This window comes from Punica granatum, chromosome 3, assembly GCF_007655135.1.
Source record: "Punica granatum isolate Tunisia-2019 chromosome 3, ASM765513v2, whole genome shotgun sequence".
Taxonomy (NCBI): domain Eukaryota; kingdom Viridiplantae; phylum Streptophyta; class Magnoliopsida; order Myrtales; family Lythraceae; genus Punica; species Punica granatum.
In genome coordinates, this window is record NC_045129.1 from 30,390,502 (window position 1) to 30,418,177 (window position 27,676).

The following is a 27,676-nucleotide window of genomic DNA, read 5'->3' on the forward strand; positions in this document are numbered from 1 at the left end:
TTATTTTTTCTAAAACAAGAAGTATTCCAATTTCCCTTGATAAATCTTGACGGTCCATGTAAACACCGTGCAAGTCACTATTTAGAGATGGATCTAGGAATTATGTCTAGGGGTGAAATTCAAAGGGCTTTTGTATTGAAAAGTTAAGGGACAAATAGGATAATTAAAAAAAAAAGTGATAAATTCGGCTAGATCTAATTTTTTCCTAGTTCAAGAGGGACGACCGCCCCCTCTCCCTGATCCATCCCTGCCAATATCATAGATAAGTGCGTACATACCTACTGTACATGTGGCCTGGTAAGGAGATCTTTATTTTATTATTATCCAAAAATTACTTTTTCAAACTAATTTGCTTTCAAGGGCTATTTGTTCATTTTGCTACGATTGGGAGGCAATATTTCCATCTTTCATAGTTGAGGAAGTGGGATTTTATTATTTAAAGTTTGGGGAGTTCCTTTTACGAAAGGTCATAGTTTGGGAGGAGCACTTATATTTTTCCTAATTAATTCCTTCTCGATTTAATAGAAAGGAAAAAAAAAAGGGAAATTACATTAGTAATAGCATTATTTGTAAAGCGTTCATCATCTTTACATCCTAGCATCCTTTGTAAACTTGGCTTGTCATTGCACAAAATCGAAGTTTTTTTGTTAAATTTGCATGATTTGTTTCTCCTTCTTTTTTTTTTTCGCTGGATAATTTGTTTCCCCTTGTTAATTTTTGCAGAAACCTTCCTGTGATGTCAATGTCGATTGAGGATTAAGAGCAGGATAGGATTTAGAATACGAACGATGGGGTTATTAGAAAGTATGCATGAAAAATAGATGAATGTATTCACCTTATTAAAGATACGTGACATTGAAACTCGACTGGCACTTGCACCACGCTGTAACAAATACATACTTAGGTGAGGCAGACTCCGAATGAGAAAATTATGCGTCAATCGCAAACGGATCGCCAAATGAGAACACAACTACCCCTTATTACTCGATTATAAATAGTCAAAATTACACAACTTTTGGCTCGGGAATGATAAAATTCTTCGCTTGCAGGGTTTTCCTTCACCAATAACCCTATGTTTCTTCTATATGATCCGGGGAGCTATTTTTCCTTAACTACCTCCTCAACTAATGAGAGATGCAACTCACGTTCCGTTTCTGCATCTCTCGGTTTAACTTACTCATAGTTCATCCTTCACATCGGCAGAGATGCTCTCTTCGCTTGCTTTGGTTTCAGTGCTCTTGGGTTTCAGAGTAGAAGCCGGCTTCTGAAGCTTGAATGGGATAGATGCGTGTTTCTTGAGGAACTTGTAGAATGCAAGCACTGTGCGGTCGGTGTCTACAGTGATCTGCCAATGCCCAAAATACATTACATGTGAAGCAGAAGATGGCAAACAGAATAATCAAGTCACAGAGACTCCTCATATCAACAAATCTTATGGAAAGAGCTAAAATCCGTAATTACAATATAGGCGATAGTTATAAATTTGGATGGTTCGAAAGCCACTTACCGGATCAAAGCTCTTGTTTCCAGCCGGGAAGAACAGAAGTGTGGGGAATCCATCAGACTGCAGAGAGGGAATAAAGAATTAAGTAGCAAGTTTTTGTCTGCCTCAACCATCAACAGCAAACCTCTTTGAAGTCCCCATTGGACTGCTCTGATTAACTAAACAGGCAAAATCTCGTAACTTACCTTTGCCCTGGGATGCTCATTGGTTGTCCCATCCATCTTTGCTATGACAAGCGAGTCGATGCCTCGCAGATGTTTTGCAAGCTTGTTATATATCGGCTCAAGTGATTGGCAATGCCCGCACCATGGGGCATAAATCTGTTATCAGAGGATAAATATTACAGTGACCGCATACAAAAGATATGAAGGTAAAGTTCATTGTATTGCTTGGGTTTACCTCCAGAAGGACATCTTTCGACTCATCCAAAACAATCTCATCAAAATTGTTCCCTACGACAATTTTCACATCTCCATCATTCTGCACAAAATTAGTTATAGTTAACATAGAGTTCAATCACTTGATAAAAATTCAGTATCCCTGTGACACACTCACCTTTTCAGGAACTGGGTCAGACTTATAGAAAGGTTTCAGCTTGTCTTCCAAAAAGTTCTCAGCAAAAGCCTATACAATGTGACAAAGGCATCAGACTAAACATCCCTGAAATACAAGTTGAGGAAATGAAAAGGAATGCTGAAAGAGAATTTTGACCTTAATTTTTTCCAAGGTCACTTCACCGTCCAGTACGAATTTCCTGCTATCATCATTTCCTGTGTACCCAAGTACCTATTCGAAAAAGATATGATGATAAAAGCTGTCATTCTCATGCCAAATACATTAACCTTATTCAGATCCAAATAAGAGATGTGGATGACAGGTATATTACTTGTGGAGCATCACCAGTGATGCCAAAATAATCTGACACAGGCTTTCCAACATCTTCATTATCCATTTCCACGTATACAAAGATGAGCTGTAAATGATAAAAACATCTTATTATAAGACAACAAGAAATGCTAGAGTTTCTCACGCATTTGGTCATATGTAGCCATGACAACACATCAGCAATTAGATAGTCTCAACATTGAACAATGAGAAATAGATGGACGCAATGAAATCCAACCATTGATTGAATCTACAAGGACCTCAGACTGGTTAATACAATATATATATCACCTTTTTACCATTGAAGAACATGACATGTAGATTCCTTTACTGATGAGATTTTTTATTTTAAGCACAAACCCCATGGTTGTTAAAGGCCCTTTTAAAAATATTAATTCTGCTAGCCAAACTAGATAGAATAGCATAACAAGTTATTTAGAATCAAAGAAGACGTAAAAATCCAAGCCTGTTATTCACTTACCTTTCCCTTGAACAGTTTTGCAGCTTCTTGGAACTTGGGTAGAACCTTCTCTGAGTCATTTGACACCGCAAATAGCAGCAGCTGAAAACAAATATTTTCAGTATTATATCATCAGCCACCACTTAATGCTAAAAGGAGAACATTATAAATTACACTGAAAGAACAATGTTAATAGCCATGCTGAAGTAGATCATAATACCTGCTTCTTGATCGGACTTTCAAAAATCGCAGGTGCGCTTTCGCGGGTAAAGACAGTGACGAGAGGAAGTTTGTTGGCAAATACAAACTCAGCTATTTCAGACTTCACAAATTGACCACCTGAATAACAGGAATCTGATGAGAAATCCAGATCCAATATGAATTCACGATTTACTCAGTGCAGATAGCAATTACAGCAGAACTAACCAAAATGGCTCAATTTCTCAGCTTCCTTCTTAAGCATGATCAGGGCAGGGCGTTTGACCTCAGGGTCCAAGTGAAAGAGCTTCGCAACATCAGGATTAACGGTTTGGTAGAAATTGACATCATCTTCCATTCTCGAGGCGGCAGCAAGCTCCTCACTCTCAGGACCCTACCATCAATTCCGCAAGGGGGGGAAAAAAAATCAAGTCTTTTGAAATGCTTATCCAAATTCACCAACACAACCCATCAAATCTGTGATCGGTAAAATCTCATCGAATGGATTCAAGCAGCACTCGACTCCATACCTTCAAATGGTTCAGATAACCCAACACAACCTTGCTCTCAGAAGTCAAAATGCGTTCGGCATCGTCCAATGTGGTAATGTTGTACACACCTGGGCCTGTTTTCTTCCTGATCCATGTCACTATGGCATCCCTGAAATGCGAGTAAAAACCCGTACTTAGATTGACCTAAACAGCGACCAAACAGATCAATTGCGCATTTGATCGGTCTATCTATTGGATGAATGAGGAACCGGCATCGACCCGAATTGAATCTAAAGAACACAGATTGAAATGGCTTACTTGGTCCTTTGGCCAGTGTAAGGCTTGTGAACGCCATCGACAAAGAAGTAAACAGTGGGGAACCCTTGCACCTCGTACTTCTGAGAGAGCTCTTCCTCCTCGGTAGCATCCACCTTGGCCAGGGCCACCTCCTCGCCCTTCAGTTCGGTGGCGGCCGCGGCATACTCGGGCGCGAGGGCCTGGCAGTGTCCGCACCACGGCGCGTAGAACTCCACCATCACGAACCTGTTCCTTTCCACGAAGTCGCTGAAGTTGCCCTCTTTGAGAACCACGACGTCCTTGTCGTCAACCTCGGGCTCCTTGTACGCCTCCTGGTCGACCTCCGACTCGTCGAAATCGGACAAGTCCTCGAAGTCCTCATCGCCGTACTGATCGGCGTCGGCGAAATGGTCTCCGTGGGAGTGAGGCGTGGCGTCGGTGTTGTCCTCCGGCTCCTCCAGGAAGCTGAGATCTTCGTCGTCGTCGGCGTCGGTCTGAGCTTCCTTGCTCAGGGCGGGGGCCAAGGACGAGAAGAGGAGCAGGGCCGTGAGGGAGAAGACGAGGAAAAGACGAATCGCCATTGTTGTGGGAGCTCAGTTGCAGAGATCGCAACGAAGATGGAGGGAGGGAGGGAGGGAGGGAGGGCGAGATCTGTGCGTGAGAGAGAGCTGGGGTTTATAGTGAGAAGAAGGAAGTCAACGGTTAGGATTGACCTCGAACGACGCCGCTTTGAAGTTTCTTTTTGCCTCGAAGATCACTTGGAACAGAAAATTAATTAATTAATTAATTTTAAGGTACTTTAATTAATATGCACATTACCGTTTGTGGTATCTTCGCTTAATTTCTGCGTTTCTCATTTCATTTTTTTTTCCACCATCGCATGCATTGCCTGAAAATAAAAATGATAAATAAACCATAAACCAAGACATATATAGAAAGCAACATAATTTATCGTCAGATATAGAATACAAATTTAATGAGAGATAAAAGAAGTGAAAATTATGATGGCAATGGTCCTGTTATATGTATATAAGTGCTCAAAATGGGAAATATCATGTAGGGATTAATTTGTAATAAAAAACTGTAGCGTAATAGAAAGATGATACATAAAGTCAACCTTTATTAGGATATAATCGAGACTTTTTAATATATCCTAAAAGAAAGATGATACATAAATATTAGGATATTTAATATATCAAATGGGCGGGCCGAAGCCCAGGCCCAGAGGCCCTCTTCTTCTTTTTTTCCCCTACAACCCCCCCCCCCCCCCCCCCAACCTCTCCCCCCTTCTTCCTTCTTCCTTCTTCCCAGTCGGGTTTTCCAATTAACCTTAATTTCTTCCATCGTTGATCCTTCTAATCTGAGCTTGTCGTTCAACCATTGCCCCTAAATCTTCGAGTTTCGAAGAGTTCTGCCCTAAATCTTTCATCCACCTACTTCTCCCGTTCTCCGAGCTTCTATCCACCTGCTTCTTCCGACGAGCTAGCTTGTCCGAGACTCCGATTGTATTGATTTTGTATCTGTGGTCTCAGGTCTGTACTCTATAGACTCTGTACTGTCTCTCTCTGTTTTCTTTCGGATGTATTTCATCAGCAAGTTTTTGTATTTCAAAATCGTCTTTTATTCCTATTCATGAGCCCTCATTCTAAGTAGTGCCAACCTTTCTTCCTCCCTTATTCCAATATAACTTTCTATCTCGAAGGCTTTAGTGGGACATGCTCTTGATTATATGACAGAGTAAAATTCTCTGCCTATTTCAAGCTTACACTAGTCAGCAACTCATTGGCATTTTCGAGCTTATTATTGTCTTTTGCATATCTATGCAGGAGCCAGCCATTACATTCAGCGTTAACGGCAACATCAAGTGCCAAGATTTACGGTTACTTAGATCACAGGTGGACAAATCGTGATTTCATAGAGCTTAACACTAGTAGCGCAAAGTACTGCGGTTGGAACAAACTCTTTCTTTTAGCTTTCTCTGTTCTTTTCATCTCAAGTTTACAGTAAAAGAATCCTCACTCTTCATTTTCTCTTGTATACTTGGTCAGGCAGATTGGACAAAATTATCGTATGAATAATGCTCATGATAAGGAGCTACTTGAATGATATTAGGGACGGAATTGTCAAGAACACAAATAGGTTATATGATATGAGATAGAGGTGATTGTTCCCAACATCAAGGATTGATTTTTTTTTTTTTGCTTAGGAAAGTATGCTACACACACACACATATATATATATTTGTTTTTTAATTACAGGTAGAATCTTACAATTCACGATTCGAATCGCGATTCACGATTCTACGACCCTTGACCGATTCTTGATAGTATAGATATTGATAACATATATTAAATGTAGAGAGGTAAATAAATAACATTCATTAAATATTAAATTAGGTTGATTCAAATGGTTCAACGCTTGTTCGCCTTAAGTAAGGTTCGGATTCAAATCTCGTGAATAGAGAAAATCTATGCTGGGTTACCTCCTTAGTGAATCGACCTGGCTTAACGGTTAGGATTGACCTCGAACGACGCCGCTTTGAAGTTTCGTTTTGCCTCGAAGATCACTTTGAACAGAAAATTAATTAATTAATTAATTTTAAGGTACTTTAATTAATATGCACATTACCGTTTGTGGTATCTTCGCTTAATTTCTGCGTTTCTCATTTCATTTTTTTTCCACCATCGCATGCATTGCCTGAAAATAAAAATGATAAATAAACCATAAACCAAGACATATATAGAAAGCAACATAATTTATCGTCGGATATAGAATACAAATTTAATGAGAGATAAAAGAAGTGAAAATTATGATGGCAATGGTCCTGTTATATGTATATAAGTGCTCAAAATGGGAAATATCGTGTAGGGATTAATTTATAATAAAAAAACTGTAGCTTAATAGAAAGATGATACATAAAGTCAGCCTTTATTTGGATATAATCGAGACTTTTAGGATATTTAATATATCCTAAAAGAAAGATGATACATAAATATTAGGATATTTAATATATCAAACTTGAAAAATATCTCATAATTAAGAAATTCTTTTCAATTAATCGGGAAAACTTTTAATTTTTCAAAGATTTCTTTAATTATATATATAACTCCATATAAATAATAAGGACAAACATCTAAGATTTGCTGAATATAATATGAAAGAATATAGCAAAAATTCTTTTAATTAATTCAAAGATTAATTCAACATGGAACCGAGATTATATAATTCAAGATGGATTGGTCACATATTAATTCAACGTGCAACCGACCCCATCCTGCTCTCCCACTTTTATATATTTATTTACTAGATTTTGAGCCCACACTATGTGCAATGGAATATATAGTCTCAAGAGAGAGTTGTGTTGTGTGTATGAAATTAGTCCTAACAATGTCTTCAATTTTTTTCTCCCAATATGGATAAAGATAATAAGGACAGTTTGGTAAAACCAATGAAAATACAACTGATGGGAGATACCAAGTCCTCTCTTTATATAGTAGTATAGATATTGATAACATATATTAAATGTAGAGAGGTAAATAAATAACATTCATTAAATATTAGAGTGCGTTTGGATTTAGAGTTGAGTTGAATTGAGTTTTGATTTTAATTGATTTGTAATAATTGTATTGTTGAATTATGAGAAAAAGTGTGAAAAAGTAATAAATAATTGAGAGAAAGTAATGATTAAGTAATGATTGTGGTGTTGAATTGTGAAAAAGTAATAAATAGTTGTGAGAATTTAATATTAAAAATTGAATTAAATAGTTAAAAAAAATTTAAAAATGAAAAAAAGTAATGATTGTGATGTTGAATTGAAGATAAATGAAATGGAGTTGAGTTGAGTTGAAATTTTTTTAAAAAACAAACACATTAAATTATGTTGATTCAAACGGTTCAATAGTTGTTCCCTTTAAGTAAGGTCTCGGATTCAAATATCGTGAATAGAAAAAATTTATGTTGGGTTATCTCCTTAGTGAGCCGACTCAGCTCGAATTAGATTAGTTGGCACTCGATGGACTTTCGGATACTAGTGTACACATAAAAAAAAAAGGAGGTTTTGGTTAATTAAAGAAATTCTTCTTGGCCATATCAACAACATGGGGATAATGAATCATAAATTTTGAAATGGAAAAAAAAAAGAAGAATCATATAAAATTTTCATGATTAAAATAGTTGCCCGATTATCTAACAAGAGACTTATGGCAATGGGTCAGATAAAGAATGGGCTTGGTCGGATATCCAAGATCACGTCTTTAGCATGATATGGCCCATCATGATTATTTGGTTACCCCTACCTCTAGATAGAATTGCACTAAACTTCACATTTCATGAATCAGTGACAATATTTGGGCAATACCATAAAAAAGAAAAAACAATATTTGGGCAATAAAAGGAACATTTGAGATATGGGAGGGGACTAAATGTGAAAATTGATGCACAATATATATTGGAAATCGCTTGGTATTTATGGAATAAAATCCATATATATAAGTAAAATTGACTCCGGTAACAATAAATAACCTATCATTAATGAAATAAAAATATTAAAATAATTTGGTGAAAAACTTAAGAGAGTTTATTTAATCATGTTAAATCCGTTTTATGAAAATTTAATATCTTCTTGACTTATTAGAAAAAGCTAATTTTGAAAATAAGATAAAATAAGGACACTGTTATAAGCATTTATTTGAATGTTACCCTAATTTCTACTTTGTAAGATTGTTATTATCATGTATGAACTTATAGTAATTATAAAAATAAAAAATTAAAGACATGAAATAAGGATGTCATAAAACTTTATATTAAGAAAATGTATCATCAAGTTTGTAAGAGTATTTATAAGAATCTGTCTAATACAAGCAATTAAGTAAATGAATTTTAGAAAAGGGTAAAAGTGGAATAATCCAAATATATAAGTAAAATTGACTCCCGTAACAATAAGTGACCTATCATTAATGAAATAAAATATTAAAATAATTTAGTAAAAAAGTTAAGAGAGTTGATTTAATAATGTTAAATCTATTTTACGAAAAATTAAAACTTCTTGACTCATTAGAAAAAGCTAATTTCGAAAATAACTGAGAAAATAAGTACACAAACGATAAGCATTTATTTGAATGTTACCCTAATTTATATATTATAAGATTTTTATTCTAATGCATGAACTTATAATAATTATAAAAATAAAAATAAAATACATGAAATAAGGATGTCATGAAACTTTATATCAAGAAAATGTATCATCAAGTTTGTAAGAGTATTTATAAGAATCTGTTTAATACAAACGATTAAATAAAGGAAATTTAGAAATGGGAAAAAGTAGAATAATCCATATATATAAGTGAAATTGACTCTCATAACAATAAATGACCTATCATTAATGAAACAAAAATATTAAAACAATTTAGTAAAAAAGTTAAGAGAGTTGATTTTAATAATGTTAAATCCATTTTATGAAAAAATAATATCTTCTTGACTCATTAGAAAAAGATAATTTCGAAAATCAATGACAAAAAAGTACACTAACAATGAACATTTATTTGAATATTACCCTAATTTCCATATTATGAGGTTGTTATTATAATGTATGAACTTATAATAATTATAATATATAAAAATTAAATTCATGAAATAAGGATGTCATAAAACTTGATATTAGGAAAATGTATCATCAAGTTTGTAAGAGTATTTATAAGAATCTATCTAATACAAGCGATTAAGTAAACATATACAATGCATATTAATTTAAGACCATTGCAAAATGTTTATTCAATCATTCATATCGATCTAATTTTGTTAACAAATATTGTATAAAACTTAAAATTAATCATTGAAAATCTTTAGTTGTGCTAAGAAGCAATTATGTATTCAAAAAATTAGTAATTGCTATAAGAAATGACGTATAAATGTTTTTAAATGAACATATACAATGCAAAGGATATAACTTCAAGAAATTTATATTGAACATATAAAGAAGTTATAGAAAAAAATTATGACCACGTGAAAGGAAAAAAAATATGATATAACTCTATGAACTTTAGCTCATAAATATAATAAAAGATAAATTTAAATTTATGATGCATACTAATTGGAAAAAAAAATAGTCTAATTACTAACTTAACATATATGACAAATTTAATTAATAATTAACTTAAATATGTGATGCATATTAATTGAAACAATTAATTTCAAATTATTATTATTACTATAATACTCCAATTTAAAAAATTATTAAATATTTTTAAATTTAAAAATTGAAATTACTAATTGAAAATATTATTATTATTATTATTAGTAAATTAATGTTTTCAAATGTAAATAATTACAATAAAAAATAATATGGCAAATTACACAAAAAACCTAAGTTTTGTAAAACGTCTCAGTTTTGTCCTAAATTTTGTTTTGTAACAAAAAAAACCACATGTTTTGAGAATCGTCTCAGATTTGATCTCCCGTTACCATTCTCCTAACTACTCCAGGGCAGGTGGTCGTCCTAAAATGAAAAGGACCAAGGGCAATGATATTCCATAGGATCCATACAAGGCAAAAAAGGAAGTATAGGAAAATAAGATGTGGAATGTGTGGTCAGCCAAGGCATAATAGGAGAATATGTAAGGGCACAACTGTGAATGACAAGGGGAACAAGAAAGTTCCTGATGCTGTCACTAGCTCACCCGCAAATGATCCAATGGTACCAACTTTGTTTTTTTGGTTATGTCGATTTTTTCAACTTGTTTGGTTATGTCCTCTGCTGAATTTGTTGCATCATTTGAATGAAAGTTCAAATGACTCTGTACTTGTTTAGTTTGCTGCCTTTATTGCCTCTGCTGAATTGTTTAAATTTGTGTTGAGTTTGCTTCCTCTATTGCCTTTACTGCCTCTGCTGAATTGTTCGAATTTGTGTTGAGTTTGCTTCCTCTATTGCCTCTGCTATTTTGTTCGAGTTTGCTGCTTCTTTACTTGTTGAATTTGCTGCCTTTATTGACTCTGCTGTCTTGTTCGAATTTGTGTTGAATTTGCTTCCAATGGTACCATTCCAATGGTTATGTCCTCTGCCAACTTTGGTTTTTTTTTTCTTTACTCAGATGAAAAAGAGAAGAAGGGAAGCCATTGATATAGCTGGGCCCTCAAGCTCAAATGTTCGAAAGGTAGGAGTTAGTTGTTTGCTCTGAACTTGTTTGCATTTGTTTCTCTCCTGAATTGTGTATGTTTAATGCATTATGTAGGGGAGGAAGGGGGCAGAAAAAACTGTTGAAACTGCTACTCCTGAAGATTCAAACCCTCAACTGCATAGGAGGAAGAGAGCAAGGACAACTCGAGCAAGTACTGCCACTGATATAGTTGGGCCCTCAAGCTCAAATGTTCGAAATGTAGGAATTAGTTGTTTGCTTTGAACTTGTTTGCATCTGTTCCTCTCATGAATTGTGTGTGTTTAACGCATTATGTAGGGGAGGAAGGGAGCAGAAAAAGCTGCTAAAACTGCTGCTCCTGAAGATTCAAATGCTCAACTGCATAGGAGGAAGAGAGTAAGGACAACTAGTACGAGTATTGCCACTGAAATTCAACTATCTGGGCCTCAGTCATCTCTGTCGCAGAAGAAGTGCAGGAAGAAGTGTACATGAGGCTTTCTGTTGGCTGCATTTGATGATTTTTGTATAGAGAATGCAGGAGTGGTTTAAGTGCAATTGTATAGATGAGCTACTGTTAGGATTTGTATAGGTCATACGCTCAATGCAATTATTAGGATGATTAAATTTTTTGAGAATGATTATGAGAAGTTGGTATTTTGGTAATTTGGTTTGGTCCAAAGTTGAGGCATAAATTGAAGCTTCCTGTACTGGTATGTGCTTCGAGACAACATTGAATGCTAAACAATTTGCTTTGACAGTCTAAACTCTTTAGTGTTTCTCTCTGTTCTTTCATGTTATTATTTCATTTCTGTTTACTTTCATCCATTCATTGGAGAGGTAAGATGCCATTGGAATTATAATTTGCCTAATCCACTGTGTGTTCATAGCCTGTATCCTGAGAATGGGTGAATTCAAAAGAATGATTTTATCCCCGATATGAATTGTCTGTCACTCAGTACAAGAAGTGATATCTCTATTTGAGCATAGAATTTAGTACCAGATCCAACCAAATTCATAACAGAGGAATTCAACCAAATTCATTTGCATTTGCATTACAACCACAAATCATTCCTTAACTAGAGGAATTACATCAGTCACCAAACAAAGAGCAACTCCCTAACAGACCACATAGACAATCATACTTCATTTCGTCATAACCAAGTATCCTAATACAACCACTGTCATAGCTAAAATGAAAGATAAATGCCTCCATCTCTTTAGCTGCATCTCTCTCATCTATAAATTCTTCCTTAACTTATTTATTATCTTCTATTCTTGGGACAAGCTTCTACTGATATACAACTCATCCTCCCACTGAAAATACTTGCACTTCCTTGCATAATCACCCTAAAAAGGGCACCTGTAAAATGAACGCCCTGGATTTACTTTTGTGTTGGATATCATCCTCACTGCTGGCATTCTGCAATAACATAGGATGCTTCCACCTCTATCCATAGTCGAATCACCCTTGTCCATGCTCGAACAACTGTACTTGGAGGTTGCTGAGGCTTGATCAGGGTTCGTAGGGAAACTATCATACCCAATGTGGCATTTGCAGCAATAGGTGTGCGAGCGATGGGAATGCGAGCTCATCTTGAAGGTGATACCTTGTTCGACTTTCTTCTACACCCTCAACTCCTCTGCTCATTCCCTATTCTCATCATCCTCTCCCTCCCCCATCGAAATGTTACTGCAATCAAAATTATGGCAGACCGACAGTAAAACCATGACACAAGAATGCAATTGGCGACAACGACAGAGAGAATAATGCAACATCCTCACGAAGGACCATCAATTTGTTGAGATTTGCCTGTCAACGACAGAGAGAATAATGCACATCACCTCAACAGTTGTGCTCTATCTAGATTCAGAAGGCATCATATTCAAATAGTAGTGTAAATTTTTAGGAGCACGAGTGAAAATCAATCGGTTTCTTATTCATGTTCAACTTCGAGCAACACCAACCGTTTAAACCTGCCATTCATCACCAAATCAAGTGAAAATCTACTAACCTCGAGAGGGATGAACTCGTCTAGATTGCAATGGAGGTTGCAGATGAACTGCAGCTAGGATTGTAGGAAAGACCAAATTGGTGGTCGAACCCAAGCTCGAGAAGTTCGTTTAGCCTGAGTGCGACTCCCGTGCGGTTGTCGACCAGCGCCGCCGACTCTTCTGAGGGGAGGCGACGTCGGGTTCCTTCGGTGTGAGTCCACCGCTTGCCCTAATTTCCCTGATTTCCGCTTGCCCAAACTCTCCTGTTGAGCTCTCTGTATTTTGTTTGCCCTAATTGACTGCAGATGGGGGTGGGAGGGAAGGTGACGACGACTTTAGGTAAAACCTTTTTTTTTTTTTTTACTGGGGTGACAAAAACGACGTCATACATGATAACGTGTACCGTTAATCGGGGCCGTTTGCCTACTAGATACCACATAAGCGTCCACGTCATTTTCTCGTAATGGCACTTATGGAATCTTGACGGTGGTACCAAAATGTTATGAATTCTGATCTTTCAATGATCATTTTGTTTAAAAATAACTTTCAAGTAGTATTTTATTAGTTTTAAAATCTTTCGATGACCATTTTGATAGTTTTCTCAATAATAACTATATATATATTGAGAATTTTCATTGTAACCAACTATAAAAAAAAAGTAAGTTCAATAACAGTTAATGCATTGTAATCCATTGCTCATTCATTGTTCGGAAAATTTGTCAGCTTAGTCACTCACATTACTGTCCAATAACAATCTAATCATTAATAATGAGTTCGCATAGATTATTTATTGTTTTCCCTTGGTGCAGAAAAATGAAACAGAGATAACTTTAATCAACAAAAGAAAAAAAAAAGAATTACTGAGCTTGATGAAGCTAAAAAAATAGGAATTGGTGAACTTGTTGAAGCTAAAAAAGATTGAACACGAGCTTAGATGATAATTGAGAGAAGTGCGGGTTGAGCTAGACAATGTGATGAATGTCAGATGGTGCAAGTTTCTCCTCACGCAAACTTGGCCCAGCCAGTATCGGATGATGAGCGTCTATGGCAATGGTCGATGAACAATAGCTCCTCTTGATAACATCATTTTTCTAGATGCTTGAGTTCTCTCCTTACTTGTCTGCCCTGGGTTGTTGGGTCTGAGATAGTGGGAATGCAAAACGCAAATCAGATAGACAGCAAAATATTAGAAACCAATCACAAAATCTGGTCGATAGCTCCACACCCATTAAAACTACGAATAGTTTGATCATCCCCATCAGCTACATAGACGAAAATTAATCATAAACTCGATCGAGGACTGAAATAGCTCGTCAATCGGTCACCCAAAGTGAACCACTCTAGCATAAGAAAAGAAGATCGAAGAGGCCATTCAAAATGAGCAAGGAAAAATCCATGTATCAAAAGAAAATAAAGACAACATAACTTTTATTACCAATATGACGTCGTAGCGCAGTTATTCATCTAATATATAATTAATGGGCAAATTGACACAAATTAAATGTTAGTGATAGAATGATACTTGCTAGAAATGCTAGTGGATAATAGAATGATACTTGCTAGAAATGCTAGTGGATAAAATGTCATTTTGCCGACAAACTACTAGTGTAATACTAAATTTTAGGGGATTAGAGATCACATATATCGGGCTGAATGCTCGTACCATACATCCTTTCAAAACTATCCAATATTAACACTTCGAATTCGAGATATCAATAGGCCTAAGAACATGAAACCCGAATCACTTGTTACAAGCACTCGCCAGTCCAAATTGTCCAATGCAAGAGGAAAAAATATTTACTCGCACTTCTGTTACAGGATCAGATAATGAAGACTGAAATGAAAATCTATTCTATTCGGATCCTAATAAAAGTCGATCTCCTCGTGATCATGAAGTCTCCAATCGATCCTACATTTGCCTTGGCATGGACGGATACGGCCTCCTTCACGAGCTCTTTCTTCAGCATCAAGTTGTGCTGATTTTCGTCCACGTTCCTCAGGAGCATCTCCTCGGTGATGTTCCACGGGTATTCATGGTCTAGCTTGCTTCGAAGTCCCATACCTCTGTTCCTAAATATAAACCTTCGTACCATAAAAAGGAAGAGATGGATTTTAATTCTTAACTTAATGCTCGACATAAAAAGTCGAAGGGGTCGGTTGGAGTATAACATGAGGGACCATAATGAATCTGGGTGTTTGGAGTTATGAAGGTATGGCCGGTGCACATATTGTTGATAAAAGGTTCTAGTCTCGGAAGAGATCTAGCACTACGAGGTATACCTAGTGCAAATCAATTATTTCTTTCATTGCCCCAAACATGCCAAATCCAATTTGAATAGATGTCCTGCATTGTTATCGAGCAAATCAACTGTGTCATATTGAATTTACAGCATCAAGGTCATGGTGCAACATCAGACGGAAACCGAAACTTTGGGCTGTAAATTTTCTCCATTGTAAACTTCGAGGTCCAAAATCGAATTTTCAGAACATTAGGGGACCGCGACCCAATTGTATGGGCCGTGGGTTTTTAGAGATGGGGCCTTGGGCCTGAAAAAGCCCAAAACAAGCCCAACCTGATAGTCCGCCATAGTCGTCTTCGTCATCTTCTCTCATCTTCTTCTCCGGTAGAACAGCTCTTCCTCTCCGTCTCCCCTCTCGAGCGACAGCGAATCCGAACGCGACCTATCAAGTCAGGCGCCATGATCAGCGTTCTTGCACAGGTAATCAAGTCCGATTCCCAGCTCTGCTTTGTCATTTAGCTGTTGGATCTTTTTATTCTAAAATGCTCATTTACCGATTCGGTTTGTTGTTGTTTGGCAATGGCGGCCCAGGAACGCCTGCTTGGAGCTGCTCTGGGGAGCGCTCTGACCGGAATAATCGTTTTTGAGGAGCGGAAAAGGATCTACAGATCCATTTCCGATGATCAGTCCCACGGCGCCACCAAATCTCAGGTAGTTTATCCTTCAAGTCGAAAGAAACGACCCGATATGACTGAGCTAATCGGAGATTCGATTTGGTTTTAATTTTTTTTTTCTGGGTCTTATATGACTCTGGTATGTATTGCAGTTCATCCACATAATAACAGAGAATTGTGCAGAAAAATCTTACGGCAACCTGTCCGTAGAAGCCGGAGAAAGATTCGGATTCTTAATGAAAATTAGAAGAAAAAAATCAAAATTTCAGCAATTTTTATGATTATTGACTGGTCAGAAATGAAAAAATGGTGGTACTGCAATGGAATTAACTTTAGCAATGGGATCCTTACGACGGCCCAATGATGTTAGTTTTCATGTTTCTGATCTTTTCTGAGACCTGAGATCAGATTTAGATTGCTACTGAGATTAATGTTTTCCCTTGAACTGTTGTAGATTTCAAAACATTTCATTTGTTATCGGTCCTTGTCGCTTTTCGAGCTGCTACTTGTTAACTTGCCCCGCATTTGACCTCTTCTATTCCAGGTGAAGGAGCCTATGTTCGGGAAAAACTCGCGCTCAGAACTTGCACAACTCTGGAACAGGACAGTGGACAGGACACTGGGACCTATTATTGAGTCTCTCAGCTCCCGTGGGTGGTAGATATGTCTGAAATTTTCCGCCATTATATGTAATTCTTACTCAGAATTAAACTTGTAATGATTGTCCGAGTTCATTCATTCAACCATGCTCTTAAAGAGGACCTTATGTGGCTGGGGCTGTAGTTTTGAGGACTTGTATCATGATATCGCCAGAAACTATAGCTTTAGATGCTTGTCTGTTTCGATTTCTGCTCTTCCTTGTATGCGGCAAAAACAGTAGTATACTTTGATATGTGACCTTTCCAATCCTTTCTTGTTGTCAATCTTCTACTTCTTGTGGATATCATTTTAACCTTAAATTAAGAAAAGAAATGATCCTTTCAATTGAGCATATATGGTCAGCAATGCTATATTACATTATAGTTACGGGATAAGCTCAATAAGTGCATGCCTTACTCCTTCAACGTTCCCAGAACAGTGCTTTGTCATTGTAATCACGTATTTCGCTCTCCGCAAGATTTTTCACAAAAAATTATGGAGGACCAGTGGGGGGAATGGGAGGCTTCATGAATGTATGCATGGACTACTTTTGCTTGGTCTTGCTAATTTCATTCATTTCACATTATTCAGCTGCATGTCTTGAATTCAGTCTATTGAATCAATCTAACCTAATAGTACTTACAATGCCATCAATTTGTTATTTATTGGAGAACATGTGATTAGGAGAGTGTTATGAGTCGGTACGAGTAGATTAGGAATGGATTAAAGAAATGTGCGTTCTGGACTGCACGGGGACACTGTACAGGTATGCAGTTAACTACTTTCTCGTTGGGAATGGATATGGTAAATGAGATTTTTGAGTGTTGCTTCTGTTCCATTATGGCTGCACATAAGTTGTCAATTGAATTTCTCTGTCACTCCAATTAAATCGATCGTTTCCAACGACTTTTTTCCATAATGTTACTATAGCCCTTCGATATTATGTCATGCATGCATTGGTTGGACTTTAGATACAGCAAATATAAGTCATAAAATTCATCAAAACAGTGGTTGGTTACTCTAATATCTTCTAATATAAACTAGAATATTACACAGCACTACAATGAAAGCTAGGAGGAGAGTTTCTGAAGCGGGAGGATTCTAAGTAGGTAGCACCGGAAGGAACGAGAAAGAGGTGGATAGAAGAGGGAAGCAAAGCCCTATTCTTTTTTTGTGCCTATACTGATTGTGAGCATTTGGCATCGGGTTGAACAGAATTGGCCCGTATCATGTTGTTCCGACGGGTAACTGTGACATAATAAACCCCCAATGCCAAAAACACAGCAAATGCTAGGCCAATCACAATGCCTGCAATACCTCCAGGTCCAATCCTAGTTCCACCAGAACGAGATTCCGAGAGTCTGGCTTCTTGTCCCTCCGCAGCTTCCACTTGGGCTGCCATGGGCAGTGGGGAGCAGTTCAAGCTCGAGTCCTCACATGGACTCTTTGTAGGTAACTGCTGCGTGTTGGGGTGGAAGAAATCATATGCTGATGGCGAGAAGGCCATTGGGTTCTGGTGGGCAAATCCATGGGGAGCTCGGTCTTCGCCGGAGACTGCATTCAAGAAGGAGACTGGCAGCAGGAGGAGGAGCAAACAAGGTGAGAAATTCATGTTCTTCTGTGCCTTACTTTGCTTTAAAGAGAAGTGACAAATGAAGTAGCTGTTCTTGGGGGTGAGGAACTCTAGGGTGATTCTGAATCGGGTTTTATAGGAGTGTTGGAGGGTCAGGTGTTGCTTGGAGTAGAATTCTGTTGAAAAGGATGGGATAGGGAGGAGGGAACAGAATGATGGGCAGGAATGTGATGTGGAGTAAAACTCCGAGAGCATTATTCTTCTGATAGCTTTAAATTTTTCTTATCTTATTTACATGAATTGGAGCTTAGCTGCTGCTGCCATTGTTGCTGAGAAGCAAAGACTAGAGTTATGATGGTATGCCGATGGCAATTAATAAAATGTTATGAGTTCAGTGACTGTGAATTCATTGGAGTTCATTATACTCGTGAGCCTATTCATTATGGGAGTGTGATGCCTTCTGAAGCATTTGAGTGCGTGCCCTGAGATGGAGTAAAACATTATGTTGCCTTCTTTAATCATTGTCTTGCTCCTCTGTGATGCCTCGTATGACTGCGACTGTCGTTCTATTTCTTGACCAGGTTGAATAAGAATGGGGAGTTGGGAGCAGGGTGACTCATTGGAAAGCTCGCTTCCGGCTTTTAGTTAGTTATCAGGTTTTACACTTTTATCCTGTGCAGCTCAGGTTTCCCAAGTTTAAGTGATAGTGCACTTGCATGTTTCATGCAGTGTCCTCTCATCGTGCGGCCACCAGAGGGAGACCATATACAACACGTAACAAATCAAGCAAATCCTGCGTTGTGTAAATACAGGTGTGAATTCCACGTGAATTCTGAAATCGTAACTTCCATCCTTTCTTGTGTAGTTCCAACTCCTAGTCAAGAGCAATGTTTCGATATGATTGAAGTCAGCCGAATCAAGTGACCTCAATTTCTTTTCTTCGCTTGTGGGATCAGCAAAGTGAAGGGCAAAGCGCATGTACTTATTAATATGCCTGTAATCATAACGTGCTGTGGTCTCTCTCCCTCTCTCTCGTGTCCCCCCCCCCCTGCACATTATTGTCACTGGCCCAAACGCATGCTGAATGCCAATATCAACCCTCCCCCTCTCGGAATCACTGCACATGAGCTGGGGAGCATCGGCTGGTTGGCTCCATCGATCTCCTCTCACGGTGCGATCAACTTTCGTTTGAAATGGAAGGTCTAAGCTACATTGGACCAAACCTTACCGTGGGGCTGCCGACATGAGAATGGCAGTCGTATCCATTACAATTAACAAGGAGCCATTACACATTATCGGGTTCATTTTCGAAATGCATTCAGCTTATCAGGATTTGGAGTTAGAGGGCTTGTTATTGCTGGTGGGAGTTAAAAACATATATGTGCACAAGATCCTCGTACAAGGAAAAGTGGAAATGTAAATTGGAATACTAAGCTTCACGTGTTTTGCCTTCCTCCGCGTCCTATTGGATGCAGTGCATAACGAGAGAGGCAGAAAGAGGTTGGGTCGGATGATCGCATTAACTATACACATTCGAAGAGCCCGTGAAGTGCTGAGCACGTTCGAGATTGATTCTTGCAACCTCTATGTTCAGATCGATCACGATCCAATCGAACTTGGTGCTTGTAAAATTCTTACTGTTCACTGGACTTATAAGCGATTAAGTCCATCTTCAACTCAAAAGCTCGAACCGATAGACTGTGGGATCCAATCTCATATAAACACATTTGATTCATCTTAACTTTTTCACTTGAGATTCTAAATCTCAATAGCCCCCCTCACGTAGCAACATGTGGTCAATCATGTGCCACGTGCCCTTAAATACTCGCCCTCAATAAGTGACCACAAGCCGAGCATTCTCTTCTGTGCTCAGGTGAGGGGGGACAAGCTAAACTAACCACGAGTTCTACACTCGGGCCTGAAGAATATGAAGCTCACTCTTGGTTGCCGCGAAATTGGATCGAGCCACATAGGGCCAAACATGGGCACCCTTTTTGCTCCCCTCTGTGTGTGTATATATATATACTATTTGATCAAATGGGTACAGTCGTGGTGAAGCCAACGCTTTCAAACCCGGTCCGGTTGTTGACCGGAGTCTTCACTGGGTCGTGGGTCAATCAGTTTAACCAGTTCAACCACTGATTTTACCATTTTATTCTTTTTTTAATAAATTGTAAGGAATTCATGAATTATAGAGACAAATATTGAAAAATATGGAAATGATTTAACATTGACCAATTGAGACATAATAATATTTCTATACTTTCTTAAATTAAAAAAAAAGTCACAATTTAAAACTATATGTAACAAACAATAAATAAAATAAAGACCATATATCAAGATTCTAATTTAAGTAGGAGTTTAATTTGCAAAATATATGTAAAATTTGAAAAAGGAATGATGTGTGCGTATATATATATATTCTAATTTGTATTTTTCTTCTCATTTTTCTAACCATAAATTATTAAATTGTGGAAAAAAGGATTTTTCCCGAAATAACTGTTCTAACCGTAATGGATGGGCTAATTGGGTTGACGAGTTGACTAGGTTTACTGGTTTTGACTGGGTTTTTCGTCTAATTGGGTTTTTGTCAAACTCGACCTAGACAAGGCAATGGGTCGCGGGTTAACCGGTTCAACCAGCCGGGCCGGGCTGGGTTTATAAACACTGGGTGAAGCTTGATAATCTCCATTGATACAGACATGGTGCAGCGAAACCAATTTATATCGTAAAACAATGATTGAAAATGTATACAGTCATAGAGATGTGAAAGAAAAATAGAAGGATATATTTTCAACCAATATATCATCACTTAAAATCATAATCGAAAATTTTTGTATCCACCATATCCCAAGTCTTAAGTATTAGTAGAAGTATACAGAATAGCTATAGCTGCCAATATATGCTTCTAATTGCGTTACCTTGAATAATCAAATAACAATTTCTTACGTTTCCATATTGAAATTACAAGTTCAGGAATATGCTTTATCTTGCTTTCAACAAAAGAAAAATAAACCCAAGAAACATTTCGTATAACGTGAGTATATTTTTCAACACGTCAGAATGATTGAAAACTGCTGTTATATCTTAAAAAAAAAAAAGAGAACATTCGAAAGAAAGTATATGGGAACGCTCAACTAAGATCACTAGCACGGTGGTCTAATGTTTAAGTTTCAAGCACTCCACTTAAACATCACAAGTTCGAACCTCACTGAGAACGTAGAGCTTGTCACTATATGGGTGTATTATGAGATGGCGGTGGCCGGCCCATAATACTTGATCCAGTGGGCCTTGGACTTAATTCACTAGTGTGTTGATGGGGCTATGGTGACCAAGTTGGACTAAAATCTCAGCGAGCTATGGCGAAAGGAACATTCCGTGGCAGTTAGATTCCCTTAGTTTGGACAGCCACAACGGGCTAATAACCCGACCTAGCCTTTTATTCATAAAAAAAAAGAAGAAGAGAACGCTCAACTAAGAATATTAAACTCAATTAGAAGAAACAAATAATGTGGCAAAAACCCAATGTACAAACTATTTCTTGCATGTACGCTTTGCTAATTAAGACCCTAAAATACAGAATTGGCTTGGAGAGTGTGAACTAGAACTGTCATAGTTCATTTGATGCTGCGTAATTTTCATCCAGGAATAGACCTTCATCCCCTGGAGGCCAAATGCTGAATCACACCTTACCTGCTGGCCACTACTTGTGGTATGAAAGCATTAACTGTCAATGAAATTACATAGCAAACGTAATAAAGTTAGTTCATTAATTATGCCTTTGTTATAGGTAAAAGTAAATTGTACCGATCAAAGGTTTAGCAAAACGCTTATTAAAGGAGGTCAAATATATAGTGATATTTAAGAAACCATCTTTTCAAACTTCCTTTAATTGATAAAATAACTCTCCAAAATACTATTGATCTCAACATTTAGTCCTTTTTTCTCCATTCTTATTTTGCTAGTCCATCCCAGCTATGATCATTGAATGCCTCACAGGTTGATGCTAAACCCCATGACTGGAACTTCTTATAAAATTGAAAAAAAAAAAAAACGAAGCTATTCTTGTATATTCATTTATACTAATGCAAGCGTTTAAGCTTAACTACTTAATGCGGAAATAAACTGTTTCATATTTCGGAGAATATTCAATAAAAGATCTATTGCATTTCAAGCCCCTATGTGTTGCCGGCTTAGCATCTTTCGAGCTAAAATCTTTTGGTCAAATTCAATGCAAAATTATGGTTGACAGTTCCCAACAGAACACCATATCCAATAATAAGTATCCCTCAAGACATACGCACTGTTAGTCGAATACATCTTGCCCTCTTATTGCAAGCCCTGGCGACAACGGGCCCCACGCGACAGCAGCTTTAACCTTTTCAATTTACTTCTTTTTGTTCTTAAATCTGGCCATCGGACATTATTTGTAGCTACGGAATCCACTGCCAGAAGTTGTTGGTTTTTTTCTTTTTTATTTAAATATGTACATGGGCCCTAATGAAGAGACTCAAAAATAAAGATAATGGCTAAGATGGTGAGCGTCTCTTTTTATTGAATGTGTCTTTAAATCTGGCCATTGGACATTATTTGTAGCTGCGGGATCCACTGCTAGAAGCCGTTGGTTTTTCTTTTTTATTTAAATATGCACATGGGCCCTAATAAAGAGACTCCAAAATAGAGGTAATAGTTGAGATGGTGAATCTCTCTTTTTGTTGAATGTGTCTTTAAATGATTTGGCGATTTTATGTGACAGTGATAGGACCATTTTAGAGATTCGAATTAGAAACCATGAATGGATATAGTCGAAGGAATTGCAGGATTAATCCAGGCCTGTCGCAAAAATCCCCGGAGGCCCACCCAGTACATGAGCTGTCATGCACGATGCGCATATGGTCCCATAGTAAGGTGGTGGCTGGGCCCGTGGCTTAGTCCTGGGTTATCAAAAAGAAAAGTGCATCCCAATGAGAAGAGGATAAAATGGGGTCGAAGAAGTTACCACTTGTTGATATGACCATTGCAACCGAGTCTAGACAATTGGCCACAATGCACTGAACAAACAATACCATAAAGTGAAAAATGCGAAGGTTGACACGTTAAAGAGACCTGGTAGATGAATTTCAATCGGGAAGGTACTAAGAACAGTGTAGCTTATTCACAAGACTACCACCCTTCAAGTAAATCAAACAGAACACTGCATTAGCCTAATAAGTTTTATCAAATTCAAATATCTGAATTGTTCAGTGATATAGATAGCTATTAGAAGAATTTAATCAAGACAATTTCTCAGTACCCTCATGAAAATCTAATCAAGAATAGCCAAATATCGTCCTTTACTTTTAGTTGATTAGTTCATGTTGTATCTGACTCATGCACCAGAGATATAAACCTGAAGTGGCCAAAAAAAAAAAAGAAATTTAAGACTAAATATTATCTGATTGCCAGTACTCGTGTCAATGATAAATGTTTACCATATATTCTAATAAACTAAGAAATACAAACATAGAATAAGGTCATAACAATAATACCTTAACCAACATGACAATGCATAATACAACAAGAATAAATTGTACTGGTGGTCCAAAATGTTTTACAAATGTTTCATTAAATTTAATTTTATAGACAAATATAAATATGTTTTTGTAGGGTGATTGCATTTGAGAGTATTTAAGTGTGATTATGTGGTATGGCCTACGACATGCCATTGAATGTGATATGCTATTAGGAAAATTCTAACATGACATTGAGTTATGATGACACGTTTGGTACTTTAATTCAAACGTTTAGTAATTCAGATTATGTGTTTAGTACTTTTACTATTTCTGATTATACTAAATACTTAAATTAGAATTAAGAGTAAAAAACACTTGTACTAATTATGACTATTAAAATTACTAAACACTTGAACTGAAATGTTAAATACTTGAATTGAAAGTATCAAATATGTTACGATGACTCGATATCATACTAGAAAGACCTATGTTATTACTATGCTCTTAGATGAGAGTTGTACTTTGTCATGCTTGTACATATGATTGATTGAAATAGATCAAACAATACTTATCCCAAAAAATATATATATATTTACTAAGAGATAAACTTATGTTCGATGCCTCCTTAAAATGAGGATTTTGCATAGGCCAATTAGAGATTGTCACGTTGCAAATTGTCGGATGTTTATGGGTAACGAAATAATAAGAAAACTTATTAAATGACAAGACAATAATTTAATAAAAACTTATTATTTTAAATATAATAAGATATTTATTAATTAATAAAAAATTATTATTTTACAAGAAAAATTTTATTATTTTGATTACAATAAGACTCTTGTTAAATATCAAATTACCTTGCCAAATAGTAAGAAATTTTTTTTGAAACGTCTATAAAAATATATTTAGACTCTATATCCTAGGCAGTCCCATTAACTAATTGACTAAGGGAAAAGTCTTGAGGAAATGACGATTCACCCAATAAAACGTTATCGTTACTTTTCCTGGTAGTGCTTTGCAATTTGTACGGATGATCTTTGTGGATGAGAAATTTCTAGGACATTTTATATGTATATGAATATAATTCAGACACATCAAGAAAAAGCAAAGAAACTTATCAATGTGCACTAGAAAAATGTTAATCTTTACCTCTTTTTCCACACTTAAAGCCAAAAGTTGCATCATCGAACAGCTCTGAAGCTCACCTTTTCGATTCCTAGAAAGCCACCATTATTTAAAGGTTCTGATAAGGACGAAGATAAGCTAAACTAATCAATGCCCTAATCATCTATTTGTTTTTAAAATCAAGAACTACAATCACTATTTGACCTAACACCCCTCTCTTTTTTCTTTTTTACTTTCTTTTTCAATTTTATATTTTCTTTTGGGATAAGCAGGAATCAAATGCATCATCTCCAACAAAAGCTTGCCCATTAATCAAACTCCCATTTTGGTCACATAGGTTCATGTATGCTTCATCTACTCATCAATAATGAGCCTAATAGGTTAGGGAGATTGGCCTCTCTTTTTTTCCCTCCCTACTGACTAAAGAGACGCACTCATTATTGAGAATAAGAATTATTCCGGAATATCTGTGTAGCTAAACTTCGCACTCCATACGTTTCAGCACATGGATATGTGCATCGATTGCACTCTCTACTCTCGGGGATTTTAGCCATATTATAGAGGGAGGCACTATTACATGAACCAATCTCCCGCATCGGAGATTGACTTGAGTATATGGTTGGCCGACACACTAATGGAAAGTGTTCGATCACTCCGTCCCTAGTCGGTGCCGACTGGTGCAGGGTCAGAACTCAGAAGAGTGAAAACCCGACTGTGAATTCTCAGACGGGGCAAGAGCCTGCATCATCGGATGTTCTTCATAATATGTATGTATATATAAAACATAGGAAAATGGAAAATATCAATTTAGGAGGGGAGAAAAAAAGAGAAAATAAAATAAAGGACACTAAAATAAAAAGGGTTCATACAAAACCAAAAAGCATAAAATTGAAGATTGGCTCAAAATACACAAACTTACACACAAGAACTTATTTACAATTTTTTTTTCTTCTTTTTTTGTCCACAAAGCCAAGGAAAATAGGAAAGGACTAGCAAAGATGATATATTCCTCACAAGAATGCTGGGATATTGATTATTATTTGTCGAGACTTAAGAAGAGCTCCTGAAGGATCCAAGGGCCTTGATGGCGGCTGCGCGGAGGATGTACTGGTGGTAGATGGCGGCGATGGCAGCTCCAATGAAGGGCCCGACCCAGAAGATCCACTGGTCGTCCCACGCCTTCTCCTTGTTGTAGATCACTGCTGCGCCGAAGCTCCTCGCGGGGTTGATGCCGGTTCCAGTGATCGGGATTGTAGCCAGGTGGACCATGAACACGGCAAACCCAATTGGAAGTGGAGCCAACACCTATAATGTTTTCATAAAAGAGGTTACGCCGAGATAACAATTAGTCCCCATAAGAATTCATATAGGATTCACAAGTTAGGTAGGTTGCAGCTGTATACTTACAGGGACATGAGAGTCACGTGCGCTCCGCTTGGGATCGGTGGCCGAGAACACGGTGTAGACAAGAACAAAGGTCCCGATGATCTCAGCACCCAGCCCGGTGCCCTTGCTGTACCCGTCCGCAAGTTCATTGGCCCCACCGCCGTAGCGGTTGTAGTAGGCCTTCTGGAAGGCCTTCGCCAGGCCACATCCGCAGATGGCGCCGAGGCACTGTGCCACCATGTACAGGATCGCTCTGATCAGCGAAACTTTACGTCCCAAGAACAACCCGAACGTCACAGCCGGGTTTATGTGACCACCTGCCAGTAGATAAACAGCCAGAGAACAGCTACACATCAGCCAAACGCTAAGAATATATATGTCTGGACATTAATTAAACATGTTCCTCGCTAGAATGAAAAAGCAATTTTCAAATCGGTTCGTGAAAGTCTCGAAGCTCACCAGAAATGCCAGCGGTGCAGTAAACAAGGATGAAGATCATGCCACCGAAGGCCCAGGCGATCCCAAGGATGCCTACTCCCCCGCACTCATCGACGCCGGGCTTGTTGGGGTCGGTCTGGCTCTTGTAGCCGATCACTGTCAGGACCGTGACATAGAGGAAGAGCAAAGTGGCTATGAACTCGGCAATGAGGGCACGGTAGAACGACCACTGAATCAGCTCCTCGGCATCGATCAGAGGAGCCGGAGGTGGGTCCTGGTAGTCCTTGGCTGAGTGCTCTGGCGGCGGCTCCAGCTCCACTTCCTTAGCCATGACTATAATCAAACGATGATCAGTCGATAATTGAACTGCGCTCAAACTGTCGCTCGTAAGCGGAGGAATGCGTAATAATGGCTGTTATGGTGAGGAAGAATGAAGAAGAGAGGATGCTTCTTATATGATGATGATGAAAAGAGGAAATGAGGACATGAGATTAAATAATTGTGGGGATTAAGTCCGGTTAAATGACATTATTATCAACATAATGTCATTCTTAGCTTTTCTTTGCCGCCCAGACCGTTTGATTTTGATCGTTCTCAGCTATCAAGGGCCCCACCCTGTTCTTCAACGGTTCTCGTGGCTTCACTTGATGGCCCACAGGGAAGTGTGTATGTGATTAGTGGTTGGTGATCAAACGGCTACAAATCAACGTCTCTTATCATGAATGGAAAAGGGGGAAAAAAACATAAAAAGGAATAGAAGGAGAAAAGGTGGGTCTAATCACAGTCCTTGGGTTCGAATGTCCTCTCTTTTCCCAGGGGATGCCATTTCCAATATGTTAGTATGTATGATTATGTGAAGGGCACTCAAATTCTTTGATAAGTAATAATTGTTTTTGAATCGTTAGTCAGGAGCTTTTGATGAATTTCAGATGTAAATGAAGATATATATATATATATATATATAATCGAATCATAAGGTGTGATACAGTCAAAAAATTGTACTATAACTAAATGGAATTTATCTTTAATATTAGCTTTTGAAAACTATTAAAAGTACTTTGTGGCTATGACAACTTGATGTCGAATTTGGAATTTATCCTAGACTAATAAGCTAAGACGTGGCTCCATTTGGTTTTAGAGTTGAAATTTTAC

The 27,676-nt window shown here is 37.5% G+C and overlaps 4 protein-coding genes across 4 annotated transcripts; 1 reads left to right on the forward strand and 3 right to left on the reverse strand.

The window, feature by feature from the left end:
• Positions 1-810: 810 nt before the first annotated feature.
• Positions 811-4,487, reverse strand: LOC116201142 (protein disulfide isomerase-like 1-4). The gene is made up of 12 exons (XM_031532267.1): positions 3,857-4,487; positions 3,578-3,707; positions 3,276-3,441; positions 3,070-3,188; positions 2,871-2,951; positions 2,391-2,477; positions 2,216-2,290; positions 2,060-2,128; positions 1,904-1,984; positions 1,690-1,824; positions 1,508-1,564; positions 811-1,345 (listed from the first exon to the last, which is right to left on the reverse strand). The coding sequence occupies exons 1-12, from the start codon at positions 4,414-4,416 to the stop codon at positions 1,178-1,180; spliced, it is 1,728 nt and encodes a 575-aa protein (XP_031388127.1). The 5' UTR covers positions 4,417-4,487; the 3' UTR covers positions 811-1,177.
• Positions 4,488-15,530: 11,043 nt separating this feature from the next.
• On the forward strand, positions 15,531-16,801 carry LOC116202049. Its single transcript, XM_031533562.1, has 3 exons — positions 15,531-15,677; positions 15,789-15,908; positions 16,416-16,801. Exons 1-3 carry the CDS (start codon positions 15,657-15,659, stop codon positions 16,530-16,532), a joined length of 258 nt encoding a protein of 85 aa, XP_031389422.1. The 5' UTR covers positions 15,531-15,656; the 3' UTR covers positions 16,533-16,801.
• A 681-nt stretch (positions 16,802-17,482) lies between these two features.
• On the reverse strand, positions 17,483-18,338 carry LOC116200518. The gene has a single exon (XM_031531364.1). It carries the CDS (start codon positions 18,336-18,338, stop codon positions 17,688-17,690), a length of 651 nt encoding a protein of 216 aa, XP_031387224.1. The 3' UTR covers positions 17,483-17,687.
• Positions 18,339-25,528: 7,190 nt separating this feature from the next.
• LOC116201046 (aquaporin PIP2-7) lies at positions 25,529-26,994 on the reverse strand. Its single transcript, XM_031532117.1, has 3 exons — positions 26,546-26,994; positions 26,108-26,403; positions 25,529-26,005 (listed from the first exon to the last, which is right to left on the reverse strand). Exons 1-3 carry the CDS (start codon positions 26,853-26,855, stop codon positions 25,751-25,753), a joined length of 861 nt encoding a protein of 286 aa, XP_031387977.1. The 5' UTR covers positions 26,856-26,994; the 3' UTR covers positions 25,529-25,750.
• Positions 26,995-27,676: the final 682 nt, after the last annotated feature.

Excerpts from the sequence above, each read along its gene's own strand:
- LOC116201142 (XM_031532267.1), bottom strand. The coding sequence starts at position 4,416 with ATGGCGATTCGTCTTTTCCTCGTCTTCTCCCTCACGGCCCTGCTCCTC. Across the intron at positions 2,952-3,069 it reads AAAGTCCGATCAAGAAGCAG|CTGCTGCTATTTGCGGTGTC; the intron begins GTATTATGATCT and ends ATTTGTTTTCAG. Across the intron at positions 1,346-1,507 it reads GAAACAAGAGCTTTGATCCG|ATCACTGTAGACACCGACCG; the intron begins GTAAGTGGCTTT and ends GGGCATTGGCAG.
- LOC116200518 (XM_031531364.1), bottom strand. The coding sequence starts at position 18,338 with ATGCTCTCGGAGTTTTACTCCACATCACATTCCTGCCCATCATTCTGT.
- LOC116201046 (XM_031532117.1), bottom strand. The coding sequence starts at position 26,855 with ATGGCTAAGGAAGTGGAGCTGGAGCCGCCGCCAGAGCACTCAGCCAAG. Across the intron at positions 26,404-26,545 it reads CTGCACCGCTGGCATTTCTG|GTGGTCACATAAACCCGGCT; the intron begins GTGAGCTTCGAG and ends ATCTACTGGCAG. Across the intron at positions 26,006-26,107 it reads CACGTGACTCTCATGTCCCT|GTGTTGGCTCCACTTCCAAT; the intron begins GTAAGTATACAG and ends AAAACATTATAG.
- LOC116202049 (XM_031533562.1), top strand. The coding sequence starts at position 15,657 with ATGATCAGCGTTCTTGCACAG. Across the intron at positions 15,678-15,788 it reads TGATCAGCGTTCTTGCACAG|GAACGCCTGCTTGGAGCTGC; the intron begins GTAATCAAGTCC and ends ATGGCGGCCCAG. Across the intron at positions 15,909-16,415 it reads ACGGCGCCACCAAATCTCAG|GTGAAGGAGCCTATGTTCGG; the intron begins GTAGTTTATCCT and ends CTTCTATTCCAG.